The following is a 12744-nucleotide window of genomic DNA, read 5'->3' as shown; positions in this document are numbered from 1 at the left end:
AGAATTATCAGGGCAAACCCCTCATACACAAACATCAATCAAAAAGACAAGGTCATGGGCTTCTTTTAGTTTCTTTACTGTACCAAGATAGTGGTTAGTTAGTTAATTATTATGTAGTGTTCATGTTGTTGTTATTGTTGCGAAATGGCACTATAATAATAATTATAATAATAACGCATTTTATTTATACGGCATGGTTGAGGCAATCTCAGGACGCTTAAAGGGTGGTTACATAACTATGTTTTTAGTTTTTATCCTGATATATTGCATAACATGTTTTTATGTCAAGCACACTGAGTCTGACTCATGTATAAATGTGCTGTATAAATAAAGTGCCTTGTCTTTCCTATGTGGAATCCCAAATGTTTTTTCAAAAAGCATGGTCACTAGAAATGATCAATAATTCCTTAATGTCATGACTTAAGCATTTATTTAATTCAATGTGTTTTATTCAATGTGTGATTTTGTGAAGAAGGATAACAATTAGAGAGCAAATAAAAACGTATAAAAGTATACTTTTTTACAAAAGTTCAGAATTCAGTGAAAATGTTAATATGTCAATCATTAAAAAACTTAAATGAAAAATCTACAGAGTTGTGATGATGCAGATCATCACATTGTGATGAACATATATATATATTTTTTTACTTTTAGTGGAACCTCATACAGAGTTACAATAACATAATCATAAATCATTTTGAACTGAGATGTGTAATAACAGACCAAGCTATAATCAGGCTATCATTTAAAACAGGGTATTATTACAGAACCTACTGATTCTTGTTCAATTGGGATTGTTTCCTGCCATGCAAGGAGACATTTAAGATTGTTAAGGACACAATTTCACTTTTACAGAACAGAGTTTTTGGACCTACGCCCTAAGTTGTGGCTTTCTTTCTTCTTCCTCCTCCAGCAGACACAGCAGATAATGAGGCTTGTGATGACAGCGGTGCATACAACAGCTATAATAATGATATGGATGTCCCGGGACACCCCCTCCCCCTTCCCATTGTTGGTGTGTTGCCTGGTGGGTGTAACTGAGGCAGTGGGGGCCAATGTGCTCTTCTTAGGAGCCAGGGTGCTGATCTCCCACCTGTCCTCTGGGGGGTCAGGCGTGAGGGATGGGTGGAGGACCCCAAACTGCTCGTCCTTTAGGTCAGCAACAACCTCACCACTTAGGCCGATGGGTGTGGCACACAGCACAACACTGTGGTTGACCTTGGTTGGGTGCTGTCTCAGCCAGTCGCGCAACGGCAGGATATCCTGGTCACATCTCCAAGGGTTTTGGGCCAGTAGCACCTCCATAGCTGCTGTGAGCGTGTCTAGGGTCTCCGGGGGCAGGTTGGAGAAGGAGTTGTTGTGAAGGTCTAGCTGGCCCATCTGGCTCAGACCATCCAGGAACTTGCTTGGAAGGGAGTTTAGCTGATTGTGCTCCAGCGATATGTTTACCAGCTCGTGCATCCCCTGGAATGTGCCCTCCTCCAGGCCTGTGAGCAGGTTGGTGTGCAGAGACACTTCTCCCAGCTGCTCTAGCCCCCTGAAGGCGTGGGGGGACACAGAGCTGATCTGGTTGCGGCTCAGCACCAGTAAACGCAGCTGGGTAAGGTTCATGAAAGTGCTGTCCTCTAGACGGATCAGCCTGTTGTCGTACAGCCACAGTTCCTGAAGAGCCATGGGGCCAAACACACCTGGGACCAGGCTACTCAGCTGGTTTTCATAGAGGGAGATCTGGGCCAGGTTGGGCATGTTAAAGAACAATCCCTGGGGTAGGGATGTCAGGCGGTTGCTGGAGAGGAAAAGCTTCTTCAGGTTTTTAAGCTTAGACAACAGGTCAGCGTGTAGGTGGTCCACCTGGTTGTCCTGCAGAGAGAGTTCCTCCAGGCTCACCAGGTCATCCAACGCTCCAACAGGAACCTGTCGTAGAGAGTTCCGATTGAGACGGAGAATCTTCACTCTGGTCAAGCCCCTGAATGTCTCTTTGGAGAGCTGGGAGATGTTATTCCTGGCCAGGGTCAGGTGTTCCAGCTGAGTGAGATAACGGAAAGCCTCCTCAGGAACGGATGTCAGCAGGTTCTTACTGAGATCAAGCTTCTTCAGAGCAGGAAGTGAGGCTAACCAGGTGGAGCGAAGCACCTCAAGCTTGTTGTTGCTCAGAGTCAGAGACTCCAGCCTCAGAAGATTCTGGAACAAGGCTTCAGGCAAGTCTGATAGAAAGGTGCTGGTGAACCCCAAGGCACCCAGGTTACTGGTACGGTCAAAGGTGCCAGGCAGGACCTGCATGATGCTCGAGTCTTTTACTACAAAGATGCCTAGGGCCTCTGAAAAGCTAGCAAAGTCCTCTGGTTTTAAGGTAGGGATGTTGGTGTTGGAAATATAGAGGGCGGAGGTGGTAGCAGGCACACCAGAGGGGAAATCAAAGATGGATTTGCCCTGGCAGACTATTTGGTTTTCATTGCAAAAGCATTTATCCGGACATCCTCCCAGGATGAAACCAAGGCTGGAAAGCAAGATAAAACAGTATAGTGTGATTGGCGGGTCCATTGTCTTTCTGGAAATAAAATAAACAGCTTTATTAGTTGAATCATGAGCAAGTGAAAAAGTTAAATTGTAAAATTGTATATATAAAATAATGTTTGACACAATATAGCATGCTGGCAACAATCTATTTGGTATCGTCAGATCTTAAATGTCAAAGCAAAGTTGAAGCTAATTCTTTCATTTTTTCCAAATTATGGAATGTTATAGACTTTATCTAAAATGTTAAAAATTAAATTAAAAAATTAAAAACAATCCCCCATCCTGCAGTAATAGCTTTTTTTGCGAAGAATTCAGACCCCGTATTGATCTCCACTACATTGTGTTTCTCTTAATCATCCTTGATTCGAGGATGTGGTGAAATGATTGACTGGATATGATTAAGAAAAGCAGTGAATAATTCCAGGAGCACAGTGTGCTTTGCTGTTGTTAAATGGATGTCGGAAAACACCAAGACTCTTGCTAGAGCTGGCCAAACAAAGTTACTGGGCAAAGAGGGCCTTGGTCAGGAATGTGACCAAAGAACCCAATTGTTACTTTTTATGAGCTTCAAAATTGCTCCAAAATATGTTTGCAACCTCAGACTGAGATGATGATTCACCTTACAGCATGACAATGACTCAAAGCACACAGCCAAGCTGGTGGCTTCAAGTCTCTGAATGCCCAAGAGTGGCCTGGCTAAAACCCAAAGTTCGATCTAACCCCTTAGAAAATAATAAAGCACCATCAATTCCAGTGCCTTCCTTCCACATTTCCTTGATTTAAAACAGCAATTTGTGGACCCAATGTGCCATTTAACTGGCACTGGGCGAGAATAACCGAATGACAAGAAAACAAAAAAAAGTATTGAAAGGTTGATGATTTACATATCCCTGTCCCAACCATTATTATTTTGTTGTTCCTAATCATTTTAAGACAGTTTTCCCAGTCTGTGAATTATAATCTTGTTACATAGACCACTTCTGAAAAGTTCTTATAAAAACGTATGAAAGGTTCTTAAAGTGTTTTCACAAAAACAAACGGCACACAACTAAAATGTTCCTGTCCTTTAACATACTCTTTGTATATGAAGAGCATTGTAATCAATGACTTATCTCTACTTAATCAATTACTCCAAAAAGTCACAATCATACAATAACGTATTCCTAATGATAAGAATTGTTTACATTGTTCAATTGCTTACCTTATACTGTGCCCGACAGTTGATCTGAACTAAACAAATGTTTCTGTAAATTTTATTCTCTTTCGTGATGATGCTTTGCCTCCTTTTAATCAGACTTTCACCAGTGCTTCAATCAAACATTCCACAGCCATCTACGCACTTCCTCACATTGTCTACCTCTTCATCATTCTATCCTCATCATCTATCTTTTTTTCTGCTGTGCACATGATGCATGTAAGTCCTTTAGTGGAGTTCAGCTCCACAGCCTAGTGCAGATTCCATTAGTCAGACTGTGTTCCTCCCTTATTCTGTCTCTCTCACAGGCAGTTTTCATGAAGTCCCACCCCTTTGGTTGGCTCAGTATCTGGGTTGAATTTGTTTTTGTAAGAGTGCGTGCTCAGACTCAGTATGAGGGATACATGCTGATATGTGCCTGTTTATGTTTTTGGTAAAGCTTGTATGGATCACTTAGCATCATTCAGTATATACTGTTAGTATAGAAATGCAGATTTACTGTGCTATCAGAAGTCAAGTGTTTTCCATGTGAAATAAGTGGGTGGATTTTTAAAATTAAGTCCAGATGCTTGCAGTAGAACGAGATGAGGGACAGTCATTCTTTTTGGAACATGTAAATTGATTTGCTACTTTTAGGACAGTTAGACTGCTCAGTCAGCTATGTTGGTTTGTATAATGTTTTCCCTGGAACCTTTATGATCGTAACTTTTAAGGCAATGTGTATTATTTCTGCCTGTTTAAATACATTCTCCCCACTTAAACCCAGGCCCTAAAAGTTTCATGTGTTCTTGATTAGATACATTTGCATTGTAATTCCTCTGATGCAGTAGGCCTGTGTGTTCTGGAGATAATCTAACAGTGAAAGAGTTGGGATTTCACAAAAACAAGATGTGTGGCTGGGTGGAGTTAACATCTAAACTATAGGGTCTACCAGCAGCACAGGACCCTTACTTTAGGATACAAACATTGTACGGAAGATTTGTACGGAACAACTGATATGCATATACACAATGACATGGGTAAACCATGTGGAGTCAGGTGGCTGAGCGGTGAGGGAGTTGGGCTAGTAATCTGAAGGTGTAAGTCCTTGTACTTACTGTAAGTCGCTCTGGATAAGAGCGTCTGCTAAATGACTAAATGTAAATGTGCTGGATAGTTTTTTTTCCACATTATGTTAATGCGAATTGTGTTCAGGGTCATGAAATTAACCCCTTTGCCAACTGTAAGGAAGTTGCATTGGAACATTAGAACATGAATCATGAAAAACAAGATGTTCCCAGACAGTTACAGAATTCAATAACAAAGACTTGTAGGCTTACTGGAAGTGTTATGAATCCAACTTTCCCAAACGTTTAGTGGCACAGATATGACTTAAAAGTAAAACTCAAGGGTAAATTTAATATCCTCACTCTCACTCTTGATTCTCTCTAATGTGGCTGTCAATGTGTGTGTTGTGTGTGTCTGTGTGTTGTCTGAATGCTACTCATTGTTGTGTTAGCTCAGTGTACCGGAAAGGCTTAATCACCCGTCGCCATGGTGATGAACTTAATTGGGTTTTCTTTTGTTTGCCGTTTGTTTTAAATTAAATCACTTGCCATGACATTCATGCCATTAACCAATGAGGTTTTACTTTGCACTTTTTCAGACCTGAAATGCTACTTTTTAGCTCAATGCATGTTGAGAGTTTCCATGTGCTGTATCATTGAGAGCAATATGTGAGTTATTATGTGATAAGTTATGTGAGTTAAAAAGTAAATGATCTTAATTTAGAAAGTGTTAGGGTTGTTGCAGAGATGTGAAATGTGAACCTATTATCAAAAGAACTACAAACCTGAGGCTGCTGAAAAGTTGTGGCAAAGTTTTTGCAAAGCTCTTAATAAAGTTTAAAATTATTTAAAATATAATATACAATATAATCAAACTATACCGAGTTAAGTTAAACTTGTCTGGTAACACTTTACATTCCTGTTACATTTACTACCATATAACTACACACTGTAGCAATACGTATAGTAACAACATTGTAGTAACAAAGGAATTGCTAACACTACAGCTACTAACACTTAATCCTATGTACCCACTATGTTGTTACTATGGGAATTGATACATAGTGATATGGTAAGTAATGCAATCTTAATGTAAAGTCTTGCCTTCTGTCCTTAAATTATTGTGGTTTTGTGTGCAATAGATGTTTGTAAAATAATTGGTTCTTGTAATGCAATTCCGAAAAGGAAAGTTTGAAAAACAATGACAAACTAAGACATTGAGAAACAGCACAGCACACTTTAGTTTCCTGTTTATTCAGATAGAACAATCTTCCTACTGGTCCATGAAAGTTCACAAGAAAGTAACAGATTCAGCTTTTCTATCAAGGCTACATGTATACTGCTATCTACCCTGCAAAAGGATGTCAACACGTGAGGGAATGTTTGGAATGCTGTTTAGTTTTGTCTCACAGGAAAGCAATTTCTGCTACTGTAGATTAAACTGTACACCACTAAGAGTAGACAAAACAACACTGAGTGCCCTTTTCTCTGAAATAATTTCACACCATATTCTCCTGAGACCCAACAATTCATCCCATTATGGACATTGTTTTTTTGCTCATAACCATGCTGTCGTTTATAATTCTTTTATTTTGTCCAATTTAGAGGACTTCCTGGACCTCACCAATAGCTACTAATAATTACAGCTTGTAAATGATTTTGATTATCGATACATAACTACTGTATAACAAATAAGAAAACTAACTTGTGACATTTCTTTTGCTTGAAATATGTCTGTTAGCCAAACCCATATACTTAATATTTTTAATGTAAAATGTAAACAACAGTTTGTGCTTAAATGCCTTCCCCCAAAAAAGTGTATAAGAATTGGTGACAATGAAACGCATGTCGAAATTACAGTCTATCTGTCCTCTTTTGCTTCTGGTTGGATAACATGTTTCCTGATGCCACCTCCCAGAAATCATTGATGGACTGTTGGAGGCGATACATCCCATATATGGTTGCCAAGATCAAAGTAACGCCTGCTGCTACTAACAGGATGTGAAGGGCCATAATTAAACCAGCTGAGGCACTATCAGAAGACAGGCTCCAGATATATACCCAGCTCTTCATGCGATTGTTGTGGATAAACTTTTGCCCCTGCTCGACCACCAGACGGTCGTAGAAAGGAGGGAAAGAGAGGAAATAAGAGTCACCTTGCGGGGGTGGGAGAGCTTCGGTGAAAAGCTGGAATGGGTTGTCAGACTCAAAAAGCACAATGTCTGGGCTCGTTTGTGAGGCTGTTGTTGGTGATACTGTGATGATCGAAGTAGTGGTTCTAAAGGGGATAGAGGATGAAAGGGTTGAAGATGGGTTTGAAGGGGACACATATATTTCTATGGGAGGGGTTGTAGGTAGATAGCTTGATGGCGTGGTGTCACACACTGAGAACTCCTCATCTTGTAATGAATACAATTTACGGAGCTCTAGATGCTGGGGACTGTAACATTTCACGCCCTCCCTATCACTGACCACACCTTCATGGCGTCTGATCCAACCCACAATATCTCTGATGCTGCAAGTACAGTCCCATGGGTTCCCACCCAAAGTCACAGCCCTCAAACCCACATTGGAGGAGAAAACCTCATCTGAAAGGGTGTTAAGATGGTTATTGTTGATCTCTATGCTATTCAGATTGGAAAGACGTCTGAAGATGTTCTTAGGGATGGAGCGGAGCTTGTTGTCATTCAGCAGTAGGACGTTCAAGTTGGTGAGATTGAAGAACAGGTCACCGTCTAAGACCTGAAGGTCATTCGCTTTTAGAGAGAGTCTCTGGAGCTTCGGCTGACAACAAAACAGGTCTTGAGGCAACTCCCTCAATTTGTCATTGAGGTGGAGGGAGAGCTTTTGCAGACCACTCATGTTGGCAAAGAGGTTCCAGGGGACAACAGTGAGGTTGGTGCCATACAGGTAAAGGTCACTTATCAAGGGCATCTGTCCCATCAGCTGGTCAGGCAGCGACTGTAGAGGATTACTGTAGAGGGTGAGTTTGGTGAGCTTGGGCATGTAATAGAAGGTCTTCTCTGGGACACCCTGAAGCCTGTTAGAGGATAGGGTAAGCATTCTGAGGTTACCCAGGGCCCAGAACACCTCTGAGGGGAGGCTGGCAATCTGGTTGTGGTGGAGTTTGAGCTCCAAGAGGTTGGCAAGCTCGTCAAAGGCTCCAGACTCTATTCTCTCCAACTGGTTGTTATAGAGGATAAGGAACTGCAGTCGCGTCAGTGAGTGGAAGACGGTGGGTGGCAGCTCTCGTATGTAGTTCTTCCCCAAATTGAGGAAGCGCAAGCTGCTCAGGCTGCTGAAGACATCTGGTGCCAGATGGACAATGGCATTCCGACTCATTTCAAGCTCTATAAGTCTGGCTAGACCTTCAAACATCACGGAGGGAATGGATTCCAGATGGTTTCCATCTAGATGAAGCTGCTCCAGGGAGACCAGGGGGCTGAAAACCCTGGGCGGGAGGCTTGTGAGGTTGTTGAAGGACAGCTTGACCGACAGGAGCTGGGGGGCCACGTAGAAAGCCCTGGGATGGACAGCGCTCAGGGAGCTGAAGCTAACGCTGAAGCGCAGCATTAATGGCAGGTTGGCGAGGCTTTGCTCATTCAGGACCCTCACGTTTGTGTCGTTAAGTTGGAGAAGGTATGTGCTGTTAGGCATGGTCTTAGGCACATCTGTGATGTTGCCAACACACTTGACAGCTCCTTTCTCGTTGCACATGCAACTGCTGGGGCAGATTATGGTCTGGGTTGGAAGGATGCTGATGCACAGAAGGATGAGGATTACCTGCCACATTGTGCCTGTTAAATAGAAAATGTAAGTATTTTTCTTCAAATCAATCAATTGTTGATATATTGACCACTGTATGTGATACTTCTATCTACCATTCTACTTTTTCAAAAGATTATTATCTACTGACTTCCATAGTCTTGAATAAACTATCATACTTAAAATAAAAAGTAAATTTTCTAATTATGAATGTAATTTCTTATAGTATTAATTTCTCATCAAGTATTTATCCTAATAAAAAGTGACATGACCAGGCTAGACAAACATAGATCATAGCAGTAATATAGTTTAGTAATATAACAGAAGATGGATAACAAAGAGTACCAACCTTTCAGATGAGCCACAATACTGCAGTCAACTTGACTATGATGCTGTTGTTCCTTATATTACTGGTATTATAGGATCCACAGGATAAGAGTCTATTTCTGTCTTATCACGGCCGTACACACCAACCACAAGCCAGAGCAGTTCCACTGGGTACCAAACTTGGTGAGATAAAACATTGTCACAGTTTTTCTGCTGTAAGGCTTTGCAGACCTAATTTTCCTTGACATTGCAGTGTGTTTTATCAATTATCGCTTCTTTGCTTTTTTGTGTCCTATGGCATCAACTTATAAAGTGAGTTTTACATTAGAATGTTATTATTTATTTATTACACATTTGTTATAATTACACAAATTATATACCCATAGTCATTTAGTAATCAGGTAAGCATGTCAATGCTTTTATTTAATGAGGAAATAATACAACTTTAATTTAAAAAACAATACAGTCGATAACAGACATCAATACTGTTGCCTGGATTAGCAGTAGAGGGAAACAAAACATTATATACATGTAAACAAAAGACAATTATTCAGCTTTAAAAAGATTCATTTCCAAATAATACTTGACTAAAACGCTTTTTGTTACTCAAATAATAATTTAAAAGTATGGCAATAATGAGGTATATTTAAAAAAGCAATTCTTACAAATAATACATAAATTCATGCTAAACTCTTAAGACATTTCCTAAATTATCATGTTTTGGTGATACAGAGTTAACATTAACAATGACAGAGAACATTGAAACATCTGAGGTGACTGTGGATGAATGAGGCTATGCCAAATTCTTAGCTTGACCTTTGCAGAGGTTCTGCTTCACAGTAGGTCTGTCACACACAGTACTTCCAGAAACAAGCTGTAATGAGAAACATTAAAACCACTTTTTTGTCAAATGTACGAAGCAAGATACAAAAGTTACAGTAATGCACAACATTACATTTCATATTTTGAACAACATTTGATAACTATATATTTTTGATTTATTTTTTAAGACTTCTAAACAGACAAATTAACTAAATAGCTCAAATACTTGCACAAATAATACTTGTTTTGCTGTCTGTTTAATGGCATAATTTTTAACAGTACTTGCTTATTAGCAAATTTACCTTCAGCCCTCTTCTTAGGTGTGGACAATGCATTTGCTGTGAGCTTCAGCTCCAGATCATCTCTAAGAGCTTCCAGCTGAAGGAAATGTACATTGCAATCAGAGATGGTCAGAGCATCTATGTTCCTGTCTCTATACTTATAGTAAATAGGCTGTGGTGTAAGCTTTACATACAGAAAAGTGTCATGTACATATTCACTTATTGCCAGACATATGACCTTACCTCCTCTAGCTCTGCTACTCTACTGGCCAAGTCTAGACCTGAGAAGAAAAATAAAGTCCCTTATTATATATCCCATTTTCTTTAGTACTGTTTTTTGTTAGATTCATAGAAGTTATTGAATTACCAAGAGCATCATTTTTCTCCACAGGCAGTAAGCTCTTTTGAAGTAGCAATGTAATAATCTTGTTCTGGACATCTGTGTCTTCTTTTGTGTGAATAACATTGTTTCCTTAAAATGTGGAGAATGTAAATATTGAGAAGTAAAACAAACAGAGGCAATCATTTCTACATCCATTAAAAATGCAAACATCTCCCCATTAAACTGATTAAGAATTATTGTCTATTCACAGCACATGACAATAAACTGTGAAACGTGAAGACAACACTCACTGGAGCAATCTAACCAAATGAATCCCTACCAGCCTACAGCAGTATACTCACCAGGACTTAGGATGCTTCTGCCCTCCACACCAAACACCCCCTGCAGCAGTAGCAAACCCAGGAATCCCAGGCAATATAACACAAGTTTGTTCATGACACCAGAGAAATGGTCAAAGAAAAATTTACTGACCGTCCAACCAGACAAGGAGATCGAACGTCTCAGGTCCATTCCAACAATACCTTTATATACTTTAAAGGGAGAGAGGAGGGGCTTTTCAATGCACTAAATCAATAGCTCGTTGTTGTGGAGATTGTCAATGGACAACCTTTTTCACAAGGGACCATGTGATGTCTGACAGAAATGTGATGATATGATGTTAGATGTAAGGCCAATAACCCTACATCACTGTGACAGGACAAATCCACTGGAGTAAGGTAGTCGTCAATCACCTGTTATTTACAACAGGTGCTCTTGGCTTATTGAGTATATTTCTTTTATATTAATTAGTTCTTTAAAAAGGTGGAGGGGGAGAGTTTCTCGGTGTGGAGGAGAGGAGAAGTGAATTGGTTATGTCCCTTGCGGCACTGGACCTAGAGATGGTATTGGCTACAGGGTGGATGTGGAGCTGAAGGACTACCTTCAATAAGATCAACCCATTTAAGAAATCAACTCACAGATGACACTGAGATCTAAATACACTATAAGTATCTTGCACTATATAGCATTGCAACATATCTGTGGCAAAGATAATTGAATGAGCTGGAATTATTTCTACTAGTGCTCTAAAACATCAGAGTAATTTACCCACTGAAGCCCATTTACCAATCCAAACTATTGAATACACCAATATGTGAAGAGGTCAGGGTAATCCATTGTTTTACTATAAACCTTTGGCTGACTAGTGTCTATATGTAGTGAGTAGATTGGATTGATAGAGTAAAACAGCAGTGTATTCTTATCTATGTAGCTGTATTTTTAAAGGGGTCATTGATTGCAAAACCGGTTTTACCTTGTCATAGTTGAATAACGACAGTTCGGTGGGTAAAATGGACATACAGTGAACCTCAAAGTCCATTGACAAATCTCACAACTTGAAACTGCAGCTGTAAAACGATCGGTTTCGAAAAAGCTGAATTTGTGACGTCACAAATGTATCATCACCTTTGTCACGGCCCAACATTTACATACAGACCAGGCCTCTGGTGTTCTGGCCCAGGATCTCAGACACTAGTTTAGCTGTGCACTGCTCTGTGTACTTCCACGGGATTTACAAAAAGTATGTTTTTATTTCAAGTCTCCACCTTTGATGTTTCAGCGAGTGCTGTTGGCCGTGTTGCGTCTCGTTGTAAACCAACCAATCAGCACGCAACTCATCTATATATTCATGAGCTTACCATAAAAGGAGAAAACCTGGGCTATTTCACAGAATGCATCATGGCTCATAGAACAGCAAAAAAATCAGCAGTCTTCTCTGCTTGAGACTGGGGGGGCGTGTCGCCTGAAGGAGCTGAAGCACCTCCAACCCAGATAATGGACGCTATGTCAAGCCGAACAAAACCGTATAGAATTTGAATTTATTTGTTCAATGAGTGAAACATACAGATGCATATAAATTAAATTTTCCCCTGAGCTGTACAGTAAAAATGGACACCAGAGACAGCAGACAGTGAGCTCTCCAACTAGGCTACTTCACACACACACAAACACATTAGCTACCATTTCACCAAAATACCATCATTCTACACCGAGTAGCCTAATATCAAGTTAGCGGTTTGCACTAATTATAGCAGAGATACCTCTGGAAAAGTTATCTAGTATAATTATAACAAGCACACAGAACTGAGTGATGAACTGCTGGCGGCGGTGGATGGTCCAGGTGCGACCGGAGGATGAACGGCCGGGGGGGCGATGCTCGGTACGGCTCCGCGCTGCAAGAGAAGCCGTGTGTTGGTGAACCCCGTCTGTCTCTGGTCCATGTTAAAACTGTCCGCCGTGAAATGGTCAGTGGCGCAGAGGCGACTGTTGGAGTTTATCCGAAGCTTTCCATGAGCGTGGCTCTTCACAAAATCTATCCACCTATTTTTCCTTTCATTATCAATAGGGAATTTAAATGGCGTTGCAGCACAGCTGGAGTTCTTGCATCCAGGCAAGATGCAGTTGCGGGTG

At 40.5% G+C, this 12744-nt stretch overlaps 3 protein-coding genes across 3 annotated transcripts; all 3 read right to left on the bottom strand.

Annotated features, from left to right (window-relative positions):
* Positions 1–395: 395 nt before the first annotated feature.
* Positions 396–3998, bottom strand: lrrc15 (leucine rich repeat containing 15). The gene is made up of 2 exons (XM_062452532.1): positions 3719–3998; positions 396–2548 (listed from the first exon to the last, which is right to left on the bottom strand). The coding sequence occupies exon 2, from the start codon at positions 2539–2541 to the stop codon at positions 850–852; it is 1692 nt and encodes a 563-aa protein (XP_062308516.1). The 5' UTR covers positions 2542–2548; positions 3719–3998; the 3' UTR covers positions 396–849.
* Positions 3999–6010: 2012 nt separating this feature from the next.
* LOC134013089 (platelet glycoprotein V) lies at positions 6011–8984 on the bottom strand. Its single transcript, XM_062452853.1, has 2 exons — positions 8873–8984; positions 6011–8555 (listed from the first exon to the last, which is right to left on the bottom strand). Exon 2 carries the CDS (start codon positions 8548–8550, stop codon positions 6613–6615), a length of 1938 nt encoding a protein of 645 aa, XP_062308837.1. The 5' UTR covers positions 8551–8555; positions 8873–8984; the 3' UTR covers positions 6011–6612.
* A 252-nt stretch (positions 8985–9236) lies between these two features.
* Positions 9237–11451, bottom strand: uts2d (urotensin 2 domain containing). The gene is made up of 5 exons (XM_062452625.1): positions 10638–11451; positions 10321–10425; positions 10197–10234; positions 9975–10050; positions 9237–9724 (listed from the first exon to the last, which is right to left on the bottom strand). The coding sequence occupies exons 1-5, from the start codon at positions 10804–10806 to the stop codon at positions 9699–9701; spliced, it is 414 nt and encodes a 137-aa protein (XP_062308609.1). The 5' UTR covers positions 10807–11451; the 3' UTR covers positions 9237–9698.
* Between the last annotated feature and the right edge of the window lie 1293 nt (positions 11452–12744).

This window comes from Osmerus eperlanus, chromosome 26 (assembly GCF_963692335.1).
Source record: "Osmerus eperlanus chromosome 26, fOsmEpe2.1, whole genome shotgun sequence".
Lineage (NCBI taxonomy): Eukaryota > Metazoa > Chordata > Actinopteri > Osmeriformes > Osmeridae > Osmerus > Osmerus eperlanus.
This window is presented reverse-complemented; position numbering and strand designations above follow the sequence as displayed.